Genomic DNA, 20293 nt, shown 5'->3' on the forward strand with positions numbered 1-20293 from the left:
ATCCCGTCTGGAGCACAGTGATGAAGATTGAACCACAATGATGTTATAAATGCTGGGAAAGGTACATTGATAATAAGATTAAATGGCATTTATTAACTTGTTAGAACAAAGTTGCTGCAATTTATCACAAATGCAATTAGTAGAATGTATAAGATATATGTGTAGAAATAGTAATCAAGAATGTTTTTTTTCTTCTAAAAACTGTCTCTGGTGCTGAAAGTGATCACGGAAATTTTACTTGTGTACATGAATTTTATGCATGGAGTGGTAACTACACACATACAAATGCAAAATAATAAGAACTACTTTAATGTATCGGTCTAACCTCTAGAGGAGAGTCTGGTTCATCCAGGATGCTCTTTTCACTCTGTATCCGCTGCATCGTCCCTGTAGAACTGGGGTCCATTATCAGCACGTTCTGACTACCAGCTCCGCCGAACTTACAGTCACTCTTTCTGGAGTCAGTCGTCCTGCACACCTCGTAATTGTACACGTGTTGGAGAGTCCCTGTCCCCAAAGTGTCTGAGTAACGTGGTGGATAATATGGAATCACAGGGAGATTGGAGTGATACAGGACGCGAGACTGTCTCCATCTGTAGATTTTCACTGAGATAATAACCACTACACACGTGATGAAGAGGAAGGAAACTACAGCCAGAGCCAACACTAAGTAAAAAGTCAGGTTGTCGTTGTACTCCTTGTCGTGCGTAAAGTCAGTGAACTCCGACAGCACTTCCGGGAAGCTGTCCGCCACCGCCACGTTAACAACGACTGTAGCTGAACGAGAGGGCTGCCCGTTGTCCTCCACTATAACACTCAGTCTTTGTTTCACTGCGTCTTTATCAGTGACTTGGCGGATAGTTCTTATTTCTCCATTCTGTGAGCCCACTTCAAACAGCGCCCTGTCTGTGGCTTTCTGCAGTTTATAGGAGAGCCAGGCATTCTGTCCAGAGTCCACATCAACAGCCACCACTTTAGTGACCAGATAGCCCACATCTGCTGAACGAGGCACCAGTTCAGCCACCAGAGAGCCACCAGTCTGGACTGGGTACAGAACCTGAGGGGGGTTGTCGTTCTGGTCCTGGATCAGTATTTTCACAGTCACGTTACTACTGAGTGGAGGAGAGCCTCCATCCTGAGCTTTGACTCGGAAGTGAAAATCTCTGATCTGCTCGTAGTCAAAAGAGCGCACTGCATGGATGACTCCACTATCAGCACTAACGGACACATATGAGGAGACTGGCACTCCGTTAACAGAGGAGTCCTCCAGTATGTAAGAAACACGGGCATTCTGGTTCCAGTCAGCGTCTCTGGCTTTCACTGTGAATACAGAGAGACCTGGTGTGTTGTTTTCTACAATGTAGGCCTCATATGAGCTCCTCTCAAAGACAGGCGCGTTGTCATTCACGTCAGAGATCTGTAAGGTGAGAGTGACGCTGCTGGAGAGGGAGGGCACTCCCTCATCAGAGCAGGTCACTGTGATATTATACTCAGAGTTTCTCTCTCGGTCTAATTCACTGTCTGTTAGCAGGCTATAGAAATTATTAGAGGTAAATTTAATTTCAAATGGCATGTTTTCATTTATAACACATTGGACTTTGCCATTAGTGTCAGAATCAGGGTCATTTACACTCATCAGAGCTATTACAGTTTTTTGGGCCGAGTCCTCCGGTACTGAGCCTGATGTTGATATCATATTTACAATAGGGCTATTGTCGTTCACGTCAATTACATCAATAATTATCTTACTTGAATCTGAGAGTCCGCCCTGATCGACCGCTTCTATGTCGATGTGATAATGTTTTTCTTTTTCATAGTCTATTGCACCATCTAGTATCACCTCACCGTGACTATTAATGTGAAATAATTTTGAAACGGTATCCATGCTATTCCCTATGGCGTATGTAACCTCGCCGTTTGAGCCTTTGTCTGCATCTGAAGCACTGACCTTAGTAACGAGGGTTCCTATTGCGGAGTTTTCTGTAATACTTGCTTTGTAAACCTGTTTACCGAAGACAGGGGCATTGTCGTTTACATCCAACACAGTCACGTGAATCTGCATTGTTCCTGTCCTCTGTGGTTCTCCTCCGTCCTCCGCAGTCAACACTAACGATATGTGCTCTTGTTTCTCTCGGTCCAAAGGCTTCTGTAAAACCATTTCTACCTTATTGCTTCCATCGAACTGAGAATGCAGTTTAAGCGCAAAATTCTCACTCGGCTTTAGAGTGTATCTCTGAAGACCATTTACTCCGATATCGGGGTCAATCGCTTTCTCTAGCAAGAACTTAGAGCCGATGACGGCAGACTCGCTTATTTCAAATCTCCTCTCCTCCTTTTGAAAAAGTGGAGCGTTGTCATTAATGTCAGTGATTTCTACAGTAACCGGGAATAATTCTAATGGGTTCTCCAACGTAATTTGAAAATGCAGAGCGCAAGGCGTTGTCTGTCTGCAGAGCGCTTCACGGTCTATTTTTTCTTTAACGAGGAGGACTCCCCTGTCTCTATTCAGCTCGATGTACTGAGCGCTGTCTCCCGTGTAAATACGAGCTTTACCGGACCGCAGCCGTTTGACGTCTAAACCTAGATCTTGTGCAATGTTACCGACCAAAGAGGCTTTTGCCATTTCCTCCGGAATTGAGTAGCTGACCTGTCCGCGCACAGGACGCAGGCAAAAGATGGAGATCAACAACAGTACTTGCCGTTTCATTGTTCTGGCCGATACCTCTGTAGCACAACAGATAGAGCGTGTTATTCCGTTTTAGCAGTAAGATTCCACCCATGTAAACAAAAACTGAAGAGAATTTGGTTTTAGTCCATACAGCAGAAAAATATAATCCAGGTTGGTGATGCCTGTGGATCGTAGGGTCTGATCTCCGAGAAGGGAATTGTACATCTGAGCCTGAGCCTCAGTATTGTGCCAGAATGATGGCGGGGAGGATATCTTCCAAAAGCAATGCTCCACCGCTACACGCTGGGCAACAGCGGCCCAGTGAGTTCAAATTGTGAAAGTACATAAGAAAAGCAACAATAACGCCATGTATTTTTTTAAATGCAACAGTAAGAGAAAAAAACACTGAAAGCTCACATATGTGTAAATTACCACAATTAGTAGTATTATTATTTTCAAAATAAAGTAAGAATCTCAAAATACTTGATTACTATGATATGAATATGAATGATTAGTAATGTGTTATAAAACTGTTATAAATACCGGAGAGGCTACTACAGAAAAACACATGGAGGAGGAGAGTAAAAAAAGGAGCTGTGCTTTTGTGGTCGCTGTCCAAGGTACTGAAATGTAGCCAACATGATGCCTTGTAACAAACTAAACAGTTTTAAATGGCGTGAAAGCAATTAACTTAACCCCTAATTACCAACCTACAGAGGAGAGTGTGGCACCTCTGTCCATGGTACTGACAGAATGGTACAAAACAAACTAAGAGAATGGAAAACCCTTACAGTGACAATTGAGCCCTTTTTAACTAACCTCTAGAGGAGAGTCTGGTTCATCCAGGATGCTCTTTTCACTCTGTATCCGCTGCATCGTCCCTGTAGAACTGGGGTCCATTATCAGCACGTTCTGACTACCAGCTCCTCCGAACTTACAGTCACTCTTTCTGGAGTCAGTCGTCCTGCACACCTCATAATTGTACACGTGTTGGAGAGTCCCTGTCCCCAAAGTGTCTGAGTAACGTGGTGGATAATATGGAATCACAGGGAGATTGGAGTGAAACAGGACGCGAGACTGTCTCCATCTGTAGATTTTCACTGAGATAATAACCACTACACACGTGATGAAGAGGAAGGAAACTACAGCCAGAGCCAACACTAAGTAAAAGTCAGGTTGTCGTTGTACTCCTTGTCGTGCGTAAAGTCAGTGAACTCCGACAGCACTTCAGGAAGCTGTCCGCTACCGCCACGTTAACAACGACTGTAGCTGAACGAGAGGGCTGCCCGTTGTCCTCCACTATAACACTCAGTCTTTGTTTCACTGCGTCTTTATCAGTGATTTGACGGACAGTTCTTATTTCTCCATTCTGTGAGCCCACTTCAAACAGCGCCCTGTCTGTGGCTTTCTGCAGTTTATAGGAGAGCCAGGCATTCTGTCCAGAGTCCACATCAACAGCTACCACTTTAGTGACCAGATAGCCCACATCTGCTGAACGAGGCACCAGTTCAGCCACCAGAGAGCCACCAGTCTGCACTGGGTACAGAACCTGAGGGGGGTTGTCGTTCTGGTCCTGGATCAGTATTTTCACAGTCACGTTGCTACTGAGTGGAGGAGAGCCTCCATCCTGAGCTTTGACTCGGAAGTGAAAATCTTTGATCTGCTCGTAGTCAAAAGAGCGCACTGCATGGATGACTCCACTATCAGCACTAACGGACACATATGAGGAGACTGGCACTCCGTTAACAGAGGAGTCCTCCAGTATGTAAGAAACACGGGCATTCTGGTTCCAGTCAGCGTCTCTGGCTTTCACTGTGAATACAGAGAGACCTGGTGTGTTGTTTTCTACAATGTAGGCCTCATATGAGCTCCTCTCAAAGACAGGCGCGTTGTCATTCACGTCAGAGATCTGTAAGGTGAGAGTGACGCTGCTGGAGAGGGAGGGCACTCCCTCATCAGAGCAGCTCACTGTAATATTATATTGGGACGCGGCTTCTCTATCCAAAGCTACCTCTGACACTAAACTATAAAATCCACTCATTGTGTTATGTATTTTAAAAGGAATGTCATCATTAATATTACACTTCACCTCTCCATTCCTCTCAGAATCAGGGTCATTCACGCTCAGCATAGCGATGACAGTATTGTCAGGAGAATCTTCTAAAATGGTGTCTGATTTAGACAGTATTTTTAACTGAGGGCTGTTGTCATTGATATCAATAACATCAATTAGGATCTTACTGGAATCAGAGAGTCCACCGTTATCTATAGCCTCGATATCAATTTGGAAGAGCTTGTTTTTTTCATAATCAATTTCACCGATCAAAATGACCTCTCCGGTTTTTCTATTAATCTGAAACAGATCAGATAAACGACGCCTGCTATTTGAAATTGCGTATGAAATTACTGCATTTGAGCCCCCGTCTTTGTCAGATGCACTGACAGTAATGACACTGGTGCCTCGCGGGGAATTCTCGGTTATAGTTGCCTTGTATACAGACTTAGTAAAGACCGGTGCGTTGTCGTTTACATCTAACACGTTCACAATTATCTGCATTGTTCCAGACATACGCGGCTTTCCACCATCTAGAGCCGTTAATAGCAGTGATATCTGCTCCTGCTGCTCTCGGTCGAGTGGCTTCTGTAGCACCATCTCTACCTTTTTACTTCCGTCTGCTTGATTCTCTAGTTTCAATGCGAAATTGTTGGTTGGATTGAGCGAATAGCTTTGGAGACTATTTTCACCTATATCAGCATCGATGGCTTTCTCCAGCACAAATTTAGACCCGATAACCGCCGACTCGCTGATTTCAAATCGTTTCTCGCTCGATGCAAAGCTGGGAGCGTTGTCGTTAATGTCTGTGATTTCAATCGTTATGCGGAACAATTCCATCGGGTTTTCCAGAATCATCTGCAGATGTACAGCACAAGGCGTCGTCTCTCCGCACAACGTCTCTCTGTCTATTCTCTCTTTGATGACGAGGACTCCCCTCTCTCTGTTCAGCTCGATATATTCTGCACTGTCTCCCGAATGAATACGAGCTCTGCCTGATTTGAGCCGTTTCATATCCACACCTAAATCCTGAGCGACATTACACACTAATGAACCTTTCTCCATTTCCTCGGGAATGGAGTAGCTGACCTGCCCGAACACCGAGGATACAGACAGCGCCAAGATGAACAACAGTACTTGCCGTAACATTATTTTGTCGGAGTATTCCTGTGTCCTTTTAATACAATTGTAATCCATAGGAATATCCTTAAAATGTCCGATTGTATTTCCAAGAGATTATGAACACAAATATCCGCTTTCCATGTCCGTGAGCAGTTTTCTGCTTAAATGAAGGCAGGGGATTGGTGCCTGTTTTATTGTCTAACATGTCACAGTCGAAGGGGGAGGTACAGTTACTAGCCCTATCTAAGACTGCCACACTCTGGCCAATAGCGGCCCTTTCTGTTCAATTCACCAAACAGCAAATGGTGGGGTAAGGGGGACGAGAATGTTGCGAGTTATGCAAAAAACTAAATATAAGTGAGCATATTATTATTATTATTATTATTATTATTATTATTATTATTAGTAATAGTATTAGTAGTAGAGAGAAGAAGACTAATGGGCTGGTGTCGGCAAAATCCTTTTAAGTCCTAGAAAATATTATTTACTTATTTACAGAATATTATTAATAGTGGTTGAAACTTCAATGAGATTCAAATGAGTGCAAGGAACAAAATATCGTTTCTATTTACTGGAGCTCTTTGTCATCCAAACAAATAATAAGAAAAAAAACACGTTTTATATGAAATAGAAACAAGAAATAATGGTCACTTAAAAATACAAAAATGTAAGTATTCAGTATAAACTTTGCAGTCTAACCTCTAGAGGAGAGTCTGGTTCATCCAGGATGCTCTTTTCACTCTGTATCCGCTGCATCGTCCCTGTAGAACTGGGGTCCATTATCAGCACGTTCTGACTACCAGCTCCGCTGAACTTACAGTCACTCTTTCTGGAGTCAGTCGTCCTGCACACCTCGTAATTGTACACGTGTTGGAGAGTCCCTGTCCCCAAAGTGTCTGAGTAACGTGGTGGATAATATGGAATCACAGGGAGATTGGAGTGAAACAGGACGCGGGACTGTCTCCATCTGTAGATTTTCACTGAGATAATAACCACTACACACGTGATGAAGAGGAAGGAAACTACAGCCAGAGCCAACACTAAGTAAAAAGTCAGGTTGTCGTTGTACTCCTTGTCGTGCGTAAAGTCAGTGAACTCCGACAGCACTTCAGGGAAGCTGTCCGCCACCGCCACGTTAACAACGACTGTAGCTGAACGAGAGGGCTGCCCGTTGTCCTCCACTATAACAGTCAGTCTTTGTTTCACTGCGTCTTTATCAGTGACTTGACGGATAGTTCTTATTTCTCCATTCTGTGAGCCCACTTCAAACAGCGCCCTGTCGGTGGCTTTCTGCAGTTTATAGGAGAGCCAGGCATTCTGTCCAGAGTCCACATCAACAGCCACCACTTTAGTGACCAGATAGCCCACATCTGCTGAACGAGGCACCAGTTCAGCCACCAGAGAGCCACCAGTCTGGACTGGGTACAGAACCTGAGGGGGGTTGTCGTTCTGGTCCTGGATCAGTATTTTCACAGTCACGTTGCTACTGAGTGGAGGAGAGCCTCCATCCTGAGCTTTGACTCGGAAGTGAAAATCTTTGATCTGCTCGTAGTCAAAAGAGCGCACTGCATGGATGACTCCACTATCAGCACTAACGGACACATATGAGGAGACTGGCACTCCGTTAACAGAGGAGTCCTCCAGTATGTAAGAAACACGGGCATTCTGGTTCCAGTCAGCGTCTCTGGCTTTCACTGTGAATACAGAGAGACCTGGTGTGTTGTTTTCTACAATGTAGGCCTCATATGAGCTCCTCTCAAAGACAGGCGCGTTGTCATTCACGTCAGAGATTTGTAAGGTGAGAGTGACGCTGCTGGAGAGGGAGGGCACTCCCTCATCAGAGCAGGTCACTGTGATATTATACTCAGAGGATCTCTCTCGGTCTAATTCATTGTCTGTCACTAAACTATAGAATTTATTTGATGTCGACATTATGGTCAATGGAGTGTTATCGTTGATAAAACAGTTAACTTTACCGTTTTCATTTGAATCCGGGTCTTGAACGTTCATCATCGCTACAACAGTTTTCGGTTTAGAGTGTTCAGATATCACATTTGACTTCGACATTATATTAATAGTTGGTTTGTTGTCGTTCATATCCACTACTTCAACAATGACTTTACATGAATCTGTAAGTCCACCATCATCACTTGCACGTATGTTGATATGGTAATTCCGCGCAGTTTCATAATCGATATTTCCAATCAACCTAATTTCACCACTGTCTTCGTTTATCTGAAACAATGCATGAGCTTGATCTAAACTGTTGGCGATTGAATATTTTATCTGACCATTCGCTCCGTGGTCTGCATCTGTTGCAGTCACGCTGGTGACAGCTGTCCCTTCTGGGGCATTTTCAAAAACAGTGGCTGTGTAGGTGGACTGTGAAAAAACAGGAGCATTATCATTGGCATCTAAAACTGTGATGGAAATGCGAATAGTTCCCGACATCTGCGGGTCTCCTCCATCAAAGGCTGTTAAAACCAAAGACACCAACTCCTCCTTTTCTCTGTCGAGAGGCTTCTGTAAAATCATTTCTGTCTTTTCTGTTCCGTCACCATGACTGTCCCGTTTAAGAACAAAATTATCCGTGGGCTTAAGCTCGTATTTCTGAAGACCATTTTTGCCGACATCAAGATCTATTGCTCTATCTAAAACAAATTTAGCTCCAATAACAGCAGATTCGCTGATCTTGAAACTGACTTCGTTTTTTTCAAATGTGGGCGGATTATCATTTATGTCTGTTATTTCGACAGTGACGCTGTAGAACTCCATCGGGTTCTCTAAAATAATCTGAAAATGTAAAGCACAGGGCGTCGTTTGTCTGCAGATCGCTTCTCTGTCGATTCTGTCTTTGACAAGGAGGACTCCTCGTTCCTTGTTCAGCTGGATGTACCCCGCACTGTCCCCCGTATAAACACGAGCTTTGCCTGATTTCAGTCGTTTTACATCTAAACCCAAATCCTGAGCTATATTACCGACTAAAGAGCCACTCGGCATTTCCTCAGGGATGGAGTAGCTGACTTGGCCGAGTCCTGAACTGACATAAAGGACCAGGAAAAACCACAGTACTTGCCGTCTCATTGTTCTGCCCGACATTGTCCTCGCGCAATTTACTACGATGAATTGTGTCCCAAAAAGGCAGAAAATGTAAAGTCCATTAGAAATCCAGAAGTCAAACAATATTAATCCACATCGGTTAAAAAAGAGCCACTGCACTGTTGTCCTTTTTAGTGTGCGTCGACGTTATAACCCTGCCTTTCTTTCTCTGTCTGATATCATCGTGATGGGGGACGTTTCTCTTTAAATCTGCTGGAAAACATCAACACGCTGGTCAACAGCGGCCCTAAGAGTACACTGTAATGAACTACAGACAAATCCTGGGCAAAAAATAAAAACTCTGTACTGGAGAGGATACCTTTGTATATGTTCCAGGAGAGAGGAATCTAATAGCCAGAAATAAACACCAAAGACCTAATTTCCATATGGCTCAGGGTAAAATAAATAATATTCAGTGATTATAATGTACGATAGAAAGTTAAACTCACACAATATCTATCACCAATGATTGAGGGTCAAATAATTGTATGATATAGAGTATGTATGAATGAACTGCATGTACTGTATGTATGTATGTTTATTTGCATGTATAGCTGTGTGTATTTAGATGTATGGATGTAACAATGTGTAGATGTGTAGATGTGTAGATAGAGATAGATAGATAGATAGATAGATAGATAGAATAAAGGCTAAGGGTTGTATTACATAAACAGCTGGTGGGTTAACCGTAAAATATTAGGTTATCAGTATTCAACAAAGTTAATATGAAGTAACAATCATTCCAAGCACTATATCAAGGAAATGGTGGACAAACACCAAACCCACTGCATATAAAAACACACATGTGCTTGCAAACACACGTGCCAATGGAAAAATAAGAAAAGCTTAGAGGGGATAACAATGTCTCTGTCCATGGTGCTGACTACATTCAGCGCCCAGTATAAGATAATAGTAAGTACAAAAAAATGCAAACACGTTAAAGTTACAGTTGAGCCCTATTTAACTAACCTCTAGAGGAGAGTCTGGTTCGTCAAGGATGTTTTTTTCAATCTGTATCCGCTGCATCGTCCCTGTAGAACTGGGGTCCATTATCAGCACGTTCTGACTACCAGCTCCGCCGAACTTACAGTCACTCTTTCTGGAGTCAGTCGTCCTGCACACCTCGTAATTGTACACGTGCTGGAGAGTCCCTGTCCCCAAAGTGTCTGAGTAACGTGGTGGATAATATGGAATCACAGGGAGATTGGAGTGATACAGGACGCGAGACTGTCTCCATCTGTAGATTTTCACTGAGATAATAACCACTACACACGTGATGAAGAGGAAGGAAACTACAGCCAGAGCCAACACTAAGTAAAAAGTCAGGTTGTCGTTGTACTCCTTGTCGTGCGTAAAGTCAGTGAACTCCGACAGCACTTCAGGGAAGCTGTCCGCCACCGCCACGTTAACAACGACTGTAGCTGAACGAGAGGGCTGCCCGTTGTCCTCCACTATAACACTCAGTCTTTGTTTCACAGCATCTTTATCAGTGACTTGGCGGATAGTTCTTATTTCTCCATTCTGTGAGCCCACTTCAAACAGCGCCCTGTCTGTGGCTTTCTGCAGTTTATAGGAGAGCCAGGCATTCTGTCCAGAGTCCACATCAACAGCCACCACTTTAGTGACCAGATAGCCCACGTCTGCTGAACGAGGCACCAGTTCAGCCACCAGAGAGCCACCAGTCTGGACTGGGTACAGAACCTGAGGGGGGTTGTCGTTCTGGTCCTGGATCAGTATTTTCACAGTCACGTTGCTGCTGAGTGGAGGAGAGCCTCCATCCTGAGCTTTGACTCGGAGGTGAAAATCTTTGATCTGCTCGTAGTCAAAAGAGCGCACTGCATGGATGACTCCACTATCAGCACTAACGGACACGTATGAGGAGACTGGCACTCCGTTAACAGAGGAGTCCTCCAGTATGTAAGAAACACGGGCATTCTGGTTCCAGTCAGCGTCTCTGGCTTTCACTGTGAATACAGAGAGACCTGGTGTGTTGTTTTCTACAATGTAGGCCTCATATATGCTCCTCTCAAAGACAGGCGCGTTGTCATTTACGTCAGAGACCTGTAAGGTGAGAGTGACGCTGCTGGAGAGGGAGGGCACTCCCTCATCAGAGCAGGTCACTGTGATATTATATCGAGAAGCGAGCTCTCTGTCTAAAGCGACCTCTGTAATCAAGGTATAAAATCCATTTAGTGTTGTTTGTATTTTGAAAGGAATGTTATTGTCTATGTTACACTGCACCTTTCCATTATTCTCCGAATCTGGGTCACTTATGCTCAACATTGCAATTACAGTGTTTGGAGGCGAGTCCTCAAGAACAGATTCAGATTGAGAAACAATGTTTATGTGAGGATTATTGTCATTTATATCAATAACGTCCACTATCACCTTCGTGGAATCAGAGAGTCCCCCGCTGTCTGTAACCTCAATATCGATCTGATAAACATTTGCTTTTTCATAATCTATTTCACCGATTAGGACAATTTCACCACTTTTCGAGTCAATCTTAAATAATTCATATAAAAGCCGTTTGCTGGGAGATATCAGATATGATAATTCTCCGTTCGAGCCAATATCTTTATCAGAGGCACTGACAGTCGTTACGCTGGTGCCTTTCGGAGAATTCTCGAGTATTTTTGCTCTGTACAGCGGTTTAGCGAATGTGGGTGCGTTGTCGTTAACATCCAATACGTTGATAAATATCTGCATTGTCCCTGACATCTGCGGCTCTCCTCCATCTATTGCAGTGAGTAACAACGAAATGTGATTCTGCTTTTCTCGATCCAGAGGCTTCTGCAGCACCATCTCTGCCTTTTTACTCCCGTCTGCCTGGTTTTCTAGTTTCAATGCAAAGTTATCTGTTGGAGTAAGTGCGTAATGTTGTAAGCCATTAATACCGATGTCGGAATCAATAGCTTTCTGTAATACGAATTTCGATCCTATAACGGCGGACTCGCTGATTTCAAAGCGTTTTTCTGCGTTTGTAAAACTAGGAGTATTGTCGTTTATATCTGTAATCTCCACAGTAACACGGAACAACTCCATTGGATTTTCCAGAATTAACTGGAAATGTAAAGCACAAGGCGTCGTCTCTCCACATAAAGCCTCTCTGTCTATCCTCTCTTGTATAAGGAGGACTCCCCGTTCTTTATTCAGCCCGATGTACTGTGCACCGCCGCCCGTATACACCCGAGCTTTGCCTGATTTTAACCTTTTAAGATCTAAACCTAAATCGTGCGCTATGTTACCAACCACAGAGCCTTTGGCCATTTCTTCGGGGATGGAGTAGCTGACCTGCCCGACCACGTAGCTGAGACAGAGCACCGAGAGAAACAACAGTACTTGCCGTCTCATTGTTCTTTCCGACATCGATTCGTTTCCTGTATCATTAAAAGAAAAACGTCTCCGTTGCAGTCGATGTGAAGTTAGTGACAAAAAGAGGAATACGTCCAAAATCCAGCTATGCAAAGCTCAGCAATGTGTCCGGTAAAACCTTTGTCAAGGCGTTTTATGAGCGCAGACTGTTCACTCTGCCTTTCTCTGATTGTGCCCAACGTATCGACTCGAAGAGGCAGGACACAGACACAAATAACATGTAGTTATACAGCAACTCGTTTGCCAACAGCGACCCTTTGAGTTGACTGAGCAAATTACATGTAATATGAATAAATAAAGTCCAAAGTCACACTGTCAAACGAGCGAGAAAAAAACGGAGTAAATTGAACTCTTAAATAACTACTTTAATATTCTCAAATAAATACTTTGATGGTCACACTTGATAAGTGTTGTTTATATCATATTAAGTGTTGTAATCAGAAAAGAGTTGTTTTATGTAACTGAAGAACGTTACTTTCATAATATATATAAACAAATGAAGCCAAGACCAAAGATACATGGGCAACGTATTCACTGGTGTTGAGTGTCGCTCTCCATGGTGCTGAACAGGAATGGTGGGGCTTTACAGAGAAACTGAGACATTTATATATATTGTCTCCCACTGAAAACTACTGATTATAAACATAGTGCATTAATACCCTTACATTTGAATTATTAATAGAAAATGTATGAATGTTAAAGTTTTCTAACCTCCAGAGGAGAGTCTGGTTCATCCAGGATGCTCTTTTCACTCTGTATCCGCTGCATCGTCCCTGTAGAACTGGGGTCCATTATCAGCACGTTCTGACTACCAGCTCCGCCGAACTTACAGTCACTCTTTCTGGAGTCAGTCGTCCTGCACACCTCGTAATTGTACACGTGCTGGAGAGTCCCTGTCCCCAAAGTGTCTGAGTAACGTGGTGGATAATATGGAATCACAGGAGGTTGGAGTGATACAGGACGCGAGACTGTCTCCATCTGTAGATTTTCACTGAGATAATAACCACTACACACGTGATGAAGAGGAAGGAAACTACAGCCAGAGCCAACACTAAGTAAAAAGTCAGGTTGTCGTTGTACTCCTTGTCGTGCGTAAAGTCAGTGAACTCCGACAGCACTTCCGGGAAGCTGTCCGCCACCGCCACGTTAACAACGACTGTAGCTGAACGAGAGGGCTGCCCGTTGTCCTCCACTATAACACTCAGTCTTTGTTTCACTGCGTCTTTATCAGTGACTTGGCGGATAGTTCTTATTTCTCCATTCTGTGAGCCCACTTCAAACAGCGCCCTGTCTGTGGCTTTCTGCAGTTTATAGGAGAGCCAGGCATTCTGTCCAGAGTCCACATCAACAGCCACCACTTTAGTGACCAGATAGCCCACATCTGCTGAACGAGGCACCAGTTCAGCCACCAGAGAGCCACCAGTCTGGACTGGGTACAGAACCTGAGGGGGGTTGTCGTTCTGGTCCTGGATCAGTATTTTCACAGTCACGTTGCTACTGAGTGGAGGAGAGCCTCCATCCTGAGCTTTGACTCGGAAGTGAAAATCTTTGATCTGCTCGTAGTCAAAAGAGCGCACTGCATGGATGACTCCACTATCAGCACTAACGGACACGTATGAGGAGACTGGCACTCCGTTAACAGAGGAGTCCTCCAGTATGTAAGAAACACGGGCATTCTGCTTCCAGTCAGCGTCTCTGGCTTTCACTGTGAATACAGAGAGACCTGGTGTGTTGTTTTCTACAATGTAGGCCTCATATGAGCTCCTCTCAAAGACAGGCGCGTTGTCATTCACGTCAGAGATCTGTAAGGTGAGAGTGATGCTGCTGGAGAGGGAGGGCACTCCCTCATCAGAGCAGCTCACTGTGATATTATACTCTGAGGATCTCTCTCGGTCTAATTCACTGTCTGTCACGAGGCTAAAGAATTTTTTCGACGTTGTTTTCATCAGAAATGGCATGTGCTCTTCGATATTGCATGAGACTTTTCCATTTTCTCCAGAGTCAGGATCTTGAACATTAAATATAGTTACTACAGTTCCTGGCCTGGTATTTTCTGATATCGAATTCGTCTTAGACATTACATTAATTGAGGGGTGATTGTCGTTCGTATCTGTAACGTCAACAATAATCTTACATGAATCTGTTAGTCCTCCATCATCACTTGCTTGTACGTGTATTTCATAGTGCTGTGCTTTTTCATAATCCAGGCTTCCGGCTAAAGCTACAACACCACTGTCTTCGTCAATTTTAAACATGACAGGGCCATCACCTAACGTGTTTGTTATTGAATACGACACTTTTCCATTGGAACCTTCGTCTGCATCTACAGCACTAACTGTACTCAAAACGGTACCTTTAGGAGCAGTCTCCACAACGGTTGCCTTATATATTTCCTGCGTAAAAACTGGGGCATTGTCATTAGCGTCTAGCACTGAAATTTCTATTCGCATTGTTCCCGACAGCTGAGGACCACCCCCATCAGTAGCTGTGAGCGTCAAGGAGAGATGCTCTTGCGCTTCTCTATCTAGTTGTTTTTTCAAAATCATTTCCACTATTTTACTACCATCTTGCTGATTGTGAAGTTTTAGTTGAAAATTGTCTGTAGGTTTTAGCGAATAACCCTGCAATCCGTTAACACCCACATCTAGATCCACGGCTCTCTCGAGTACAAATTTCGCTCCAATAACAGCAGACTCACTGATCCTAAATTTCCTCTCCTCCTTTTTGAAGCTCGGTGCATTATCGTTAATATCATTAATTTCAACTGTAACAGAAAAGAATTCAATAGGGTCCTCCAGTGTAATTTGAAGATGTAATGCACAAGGTGTTGTCTGCCCGCACAGCGCCTCTCTGTCGATCCTCTCCTTCACAAGCAGGGCTCCTCTGTCTTTATTCAGCTCGATGTAGTCTGCATTGTCCTCCGTATAAATGCGAGCTTTGCCCGACTTCAGTCTTTTTACGTCCAAGCCTAAATCCTGCGCTATGTTACCAACTAGAGAGCCCTTTGTCATCTCCTCTGGAACGGAGTAGGTGACCTGCCCGAAGACTGAGCTGAGGGAAAAGAGCGAGACAAACAACAGTACTTGCCGTCTCATTGTTCTCTCCCACATTTTATCTTCGACGAGTCCTGCAGATGTAAACGGTACTGTATTCCACAAAGCCTCAAATGTTCCTCAATCACAAAGCGTGTGAGAGGGAGATTGATAAAATCCGCGTTTTTTTTTCTGAATCCGAGAAAAACGACTCGCAACGCCGATAAGTCCGGGTTTCTGCAACGACGCCAGTGTGCTGTGTGCGTCTCTGTCTCAGTTTCATGTCACAAAATGAAAGGAGAAGCTTCTGCGCTGGTCAACAGCGGCCCTGAGAGTCCAAAGACTTGCACTGCAGGAAACTGCAATGTGCAGTATAGGACGCTCAGTATCAGGAAATACATAGGACTCGCAGTCTTTATAAAACAAATAGATCACACCACTCTGTTTGATTCCCGAGCAACGCTTCACTTTACAGGGGGGGTTGTATAATCACTTTACTCAAGTGAAATGATACTTAAAGGCAAATTACATCATGTAGACATAACTGGGTTGAGAGTGCAGTTGTTGTAGTAGCAATGTACTTTTTTTCCTTTAAGTTATTTAGTAGAAGATAAAAGTATGTTTAGTTAATCAGAAACAGTTAAATCCTAAAAGGTTATCTTGGAAATATAGAATAATTAACAGTCACCCTTTAAACTAAGTCAGATATTAAACAAATTCACTTGAGTAACTATTTTTTACATGAAATTGCAGGGGAAAAAAGGCACCATCAGAGCTTGGTAAAGTGTGTTCATAAATCTCTAAATAATAAATGTTTTGCTGTTATGATAAATTGAGCATGGGAAAGAAACATCCTATAGACTTCAGCACATTATAAAAATGAATTTACTGCTGTTCAGCCACGACAAAAACTTTACCATGCTGATAGGTTATAGGCAATTGAACATGTTTGGCTGAGCTTGTTGTTGGGTAAACAGATAAAGCACAAGATAACTTATCACCATATGTACCCAGCAATACAATTTTTTTTACATGATCCTCCTAACATTTAAAATGACAGTATACTAATTACTTACTATTTGCCACTTGCTGAACACAGAGTTTGACTGTAAATCAAAGTGATTTCTTGTTCTACATCTTTAAACTATTTTGTTTCCTTTCCACAGCTCTATCCCTTCAAACACGCACTTCTCTGAATAAAGATGGAGCAGGAATTCAGATGGAGTGACTTATTATGTTTCTGTGACCCATACTGTACATACTTAACATCATCAGAGATAGGAGGACTGTAATCGCAGCAAATCTCAACATATGCATCTAATGATGTGGTTGTGTCCTCCCTCATGACCAATATGTTATCAACAACAGGTGGATATTTCAGACAACAAAGACAGCAAGATTTTTGCTTGAGACAATATGTTTTCCACTATGCAAGTACAGCTAGGCCAACCTTGTGCTCGGAAGTGTTCATGGTCCGAATAACAAGAAAACACAGCTCATTTCAGAGCTCATAGCAGCCCCCTAATCCACCCAGTCTTTAGCTACAAAATAGAATATTTCCTATATGCCAAGGGATTCTAGAAACACAACAATTGCCAATAAATGAGAATGTGGATATGTGTTTTGGAGTGATGGACTGACTGGGAATAATTCTTCATCGATTATCTTGGTGCTTTGTCCCTCTATGGAAAGTGCTGTCCACGGCCCTGGTGCTGAATGTATAATATATAGGGTGGAAATAGCTGATGAAGAAGTCAGCAACACGAACAGCTCAGCTAAAAAAATGTATCTGGTCAATTTTTCAGTTTACCTCAATTTTCATCTAAAGCAAATTTGCACACAAGACATTAACCGAAAAATTACGTTACTTGAAAAGTTAACTATTTGTGGATATGAGTAAGCAGGTTAACTGTAAATTCCAGAAATAGTATGTGTTAGCACAATCTAAAGCTCAGCACCATTGTCTATCTAATCAAAGCCTTGTGTGTTGCCAAAAGTAGAGACAGTAGATTATCAGACAATATGTTGCTTTTACCAAGTCCAGCTGACTTGAAACTTGTATTGAACACAATGTTTAAAGATTTTAGTTGCCCGACAGCTAAAGACAACCTTAACACTTAGATATTTATCACTAGTTTTTACTCTAGTGCAATAAGGCATAGCAGCTGATTACAACATTGCTGATATAAAAAAATCTAAGTTTGAAATTATGCGTGGTATATGCAACTTTTAAATTAGTTTCCACATGAGTCCCTGTAGTTCTCAAGCACCTTAAGACTTTCAAAGGTTGACATTGTAAAGACAAGGACACACAGGGTCAAAACTGTAATGTTGCTATAAACAAACAATAAAACAGTATGTGAAGAGGTGGATACTGAGGGTGTAGCTTTAAAACCACAAAAGAAGATTGATTGTAAGAGTGAAAATGACAACAGGAAGAAGTATAAGTCAATTGTAATTAGTTCCAAGATCCCCCAGTTTTGGGTGCAAACTACTGAAAAGAAACAACAAGCTGTGCTGCAAATGCAACATTTTGTGTTAGTGCTTGAGACCAACCTCAAGAGGAGAGTCTGTTTCATCCAGGATGCTCTTTTCACTCTGTATCCGCTGCATCGTCCCTGTAGAACTGGGGTCCATTATCAGCATGTTCTGACTACCAGCTCCGCTGAACTTACAGTCACTCTTTCTGGAGTCAGTCGTCCTGCACACCTCGTAATTGTACACGTGTTGGAGAGTCCCTGTCCCCAAAGTGTCTGAGTAACGTGGTGGATAATATGGAATCACAGGGAGATTGGAGTGATACAGGACGCGAGACTGTCTCCACCTGTAGATTTTCACTGAGATAATAACCACTACACACGTGATGAAGAGGAAGGAAACTACAGCCAGAGCCAACACCAAGTAAAAAGTCAGGTTGTCGTTGTACTCCTTGTCGTGCGTAAAGTCAGTGAACTCCGACAGCACTTCAGGAAGCTGTCCGCCACCGCCACGTTAACAACGACTGTAGCTGAACGAGAGGGCTGCCCGTTGTCCTCCACTATAACACTCAGTCTTTGTTTCACTGCGTCTTTATCAGTGACTTGGCGGATAGTTCTTATTTCTCCATTCTGTGAGCCCACTTCAAACAGCGCCCTGTCTGTGGCTTTCTGCAGTTTATAGGAGAGCCAGGCATTCTGTCCAGAGTCCACATCCACAGCCACCACTTTAGTGACCAGATAGCCCACATCTGCTGAACGAGGCACCAGTTCAGCCACCAGAGAGCCACCAGTCTGGACTGGGTACAGAACCTGAGGGGGGTTGTCGTTCTGGTCCTGGATCAGTATTTTCACAGTCACGTTACTACTGAGTGGAGGAGAGCCTCCATCCTGAGCTTTGACTCGGAAGTGAAAATCTTTGATCTGCTCGTAGTCAAAAGAGCGCACTGCATGGATGACTCCACTATCAGCACTAACGGACACATATGAGGAGACTGGCACTCCGTTAACAGAGGAGTCCTCCAGTATGTAAGAAACACGGGCATTCTGGTTCCAGTCAGCGTCTCTGGCTTTCACTGTGAATACAGAGAGACCTGGTGTGTTGTTTTCTACAATGTAGGCCTCATATGAGCTCCTCTCAAAGACAGGCGCGTTGTCATTCACGTCAGAGATCTGTAAGGTGAGAGTGACGCTGCTGGAGAGGGAGGGCACTCCCTCATCAGAGCAGCTCACTGTGATATTATACTCAGAGGATCTCTCTCTGTCTAATTCACTGTCTGTCACTAAGCTATAGAAAATATTTGTTGATGTTTTCAAAATGAATGGTACATTTTCTCCAATAAAACATCGAACATTTCCGTTTTCTCCAGAGTCTTTGTCTTCTATGTTTATCATTGTCACTGCTGTATTAAGTTTTGCATCCTCTGAAATCATATTTGATTTCGACAATATGTTAATTTCAGGTTTGTTGTCATTTACATCTTGTACATCGACGATAAATTTACATGAATCTGTGAGTCCTCCCTCGTCACTAGCGAGTAAATTAATTTGATAGTTTCGGGACTCTTCAAAATCAATATTTCCAATTAAACTAATTTCACCGTTTTCAAGATTCACCAGAAATACTTTCCTGATATCATCTAATGTATTCGTCATTGAATATGTTATTTTAGCATTAGAACCTTGATCTGCATCTGTAGCTGTAACAGTGGCTACAACTGTTCCTTTAGGTGAATTCTCAGTAACTGTAGCTTTGTATGTGGACTGTGTAAAAACAGGGGCGTTATCATTAGCGTCTAAAACTGTAATAACGATCATCATTGTTCCTGACATCTGCGGCTCTCCTCCATCTACAGCCGTTAACACGAGAGATATCTGCTCCTGTTTCTCTCTGTCTAAAGGTTTCTGTAGAATCATCTCGATGTTTTTATTTCCATCAGCGTTATTATGAACTTTCAGGGCGAAATTATCTGTAGGCTTTAATTCGTAATTTTTAATATCGTTGATTCCTACGTCGAGATCCACAGCCCTTTCCAGCACAAATTTTGCCCCCGTGATCGCTGATTCGCTTATTTTAAATTTCATTTCATTCTTTTCAAAGGTTGGTGCATTATCATTGATATCTGTGATCTGGACTGTGACAGTGTAGAGTTCCATAGGATTCTCTAAAATAATCTGAAAATGCAAAGCGCACGGCGTCGTCTGTTTGCAGAGCGCCTCTCTGTCGATTCTCTCTTTGACGAGGAGGACTCCTCTTTCTCTGTTCAGCTCGATGTATTCTTCGCTGCCTCGGGTATAAATTCGAGCTTTACCAGATGTCAGACGTTTGGTTTGTAAACCTAAATCATGCGCTATATTGCCGACTAAAGATCCTTTGGCCATTTCCTCAGGAATAGTGTAGCTGACCTGCCCGAGCACCGTGCCAACGGAGAGGAGAGACATGAACAGCAGTACTCGCCTCGTCATTGTT

General features: G+C 43.1%; 3 protein-coding genes and 2 pseudogenes across 26 annotated transcripts in view; all 5 read right to left on the reverse strand.

Moving 5' to 3' along the window:
* LOC118111996 (protocadherin gamma-A4) overlaps positions 1-20293 on the reverse strand; it is a 268356-nt gene that overhangs the window by 70076 nt on the left and 177987 nt on the right. Inside the window, exon 1 of one of the 24 annotated variants that reach the window (XM_047340535.1) lies at positions 9912-12986. The exons of 22 other annotated variants lie outside the window; for them this stretch is intronic. In XM_047340535.1, coding sequence (XP_047196491.1) covers positions 9912-12311 — 2400 coding nt within the window. In that variant the 5' untranslated portion in view covers positions 12312-12986. Of the gene's footprint in view, positions 1-9911; positions 12987-20293 lie in introns of those variants that run through there. One more of the 24 variants, XM_047340531.1, reaches the window with a different exon arrangement.
* On the reverse strand, positions 293-2722 carry LOC118112032 (protocadherin beta-16-like). Its single transcript, XM_035161005.2, has one exon. It carries the CDS (start codon positions 2705-2707, stop codon positions 308-310), a length of 2400 nt encoding a protein of 799 aa, XP_035016896.2. The 5' UTR covers positions 2708-2722; the 3' UTR covers positions 293-307.
* Positions 3457-6008, reverse strand: LOC118112022 (annotated as a pseudogene).
* On the reverse strand, positions 6310-9512 carry LOC118112029 (protocadherin gamma-A2-like). Its single transcript, XM_035161001.2, has one exon. The coding sequence runs from the start codon at positions 8940-8942 to the stop codon at positions 6519-6521; it is 2424 nt and encodes an 807-aa protein (XP_035016892.2). The 5' UTR covers positions 8943-9512; the 3' UTR covers positions 6310-6518.
* On the reverse strand, positions 13014-17895 carry LOC124852070 (annotated as a pseudogene).

Source organism: Hippoglossus stenolepis, chromosome 7 (genome assembly GCF_022539355.2).
Source record: "Hippoglossus stenolepis isolate QCI-W04-F060 chromosome 7, HSTE1.2, whole genome shotgun sequence".
NCBI classification, from domain to species: Eukaryota; Metazoa; Chordata; class Actinopteri; order Pleuronectiformes; family Pleuronectidae; genus Hippoglossus; species Hippoglossus stenolepis.

Bases quoted from the DNA above. Each gene is read 5' to 3' on its own strand.
- LOC118112032 (XM_035161005.2), bottom strand. From the start codon at position 2,707: ATGAAACGGCAAGTACTGTTGTTGATCTCCATCTTTTGCCTGCGTCCT.
- LOC118112029 (XM_035161001.2), bottom strand. From the start codon at position 8,942: ATGTCGGGCAGAACAATGAGACGGCAAGTACTGTGGTTTTTCCTGGTC.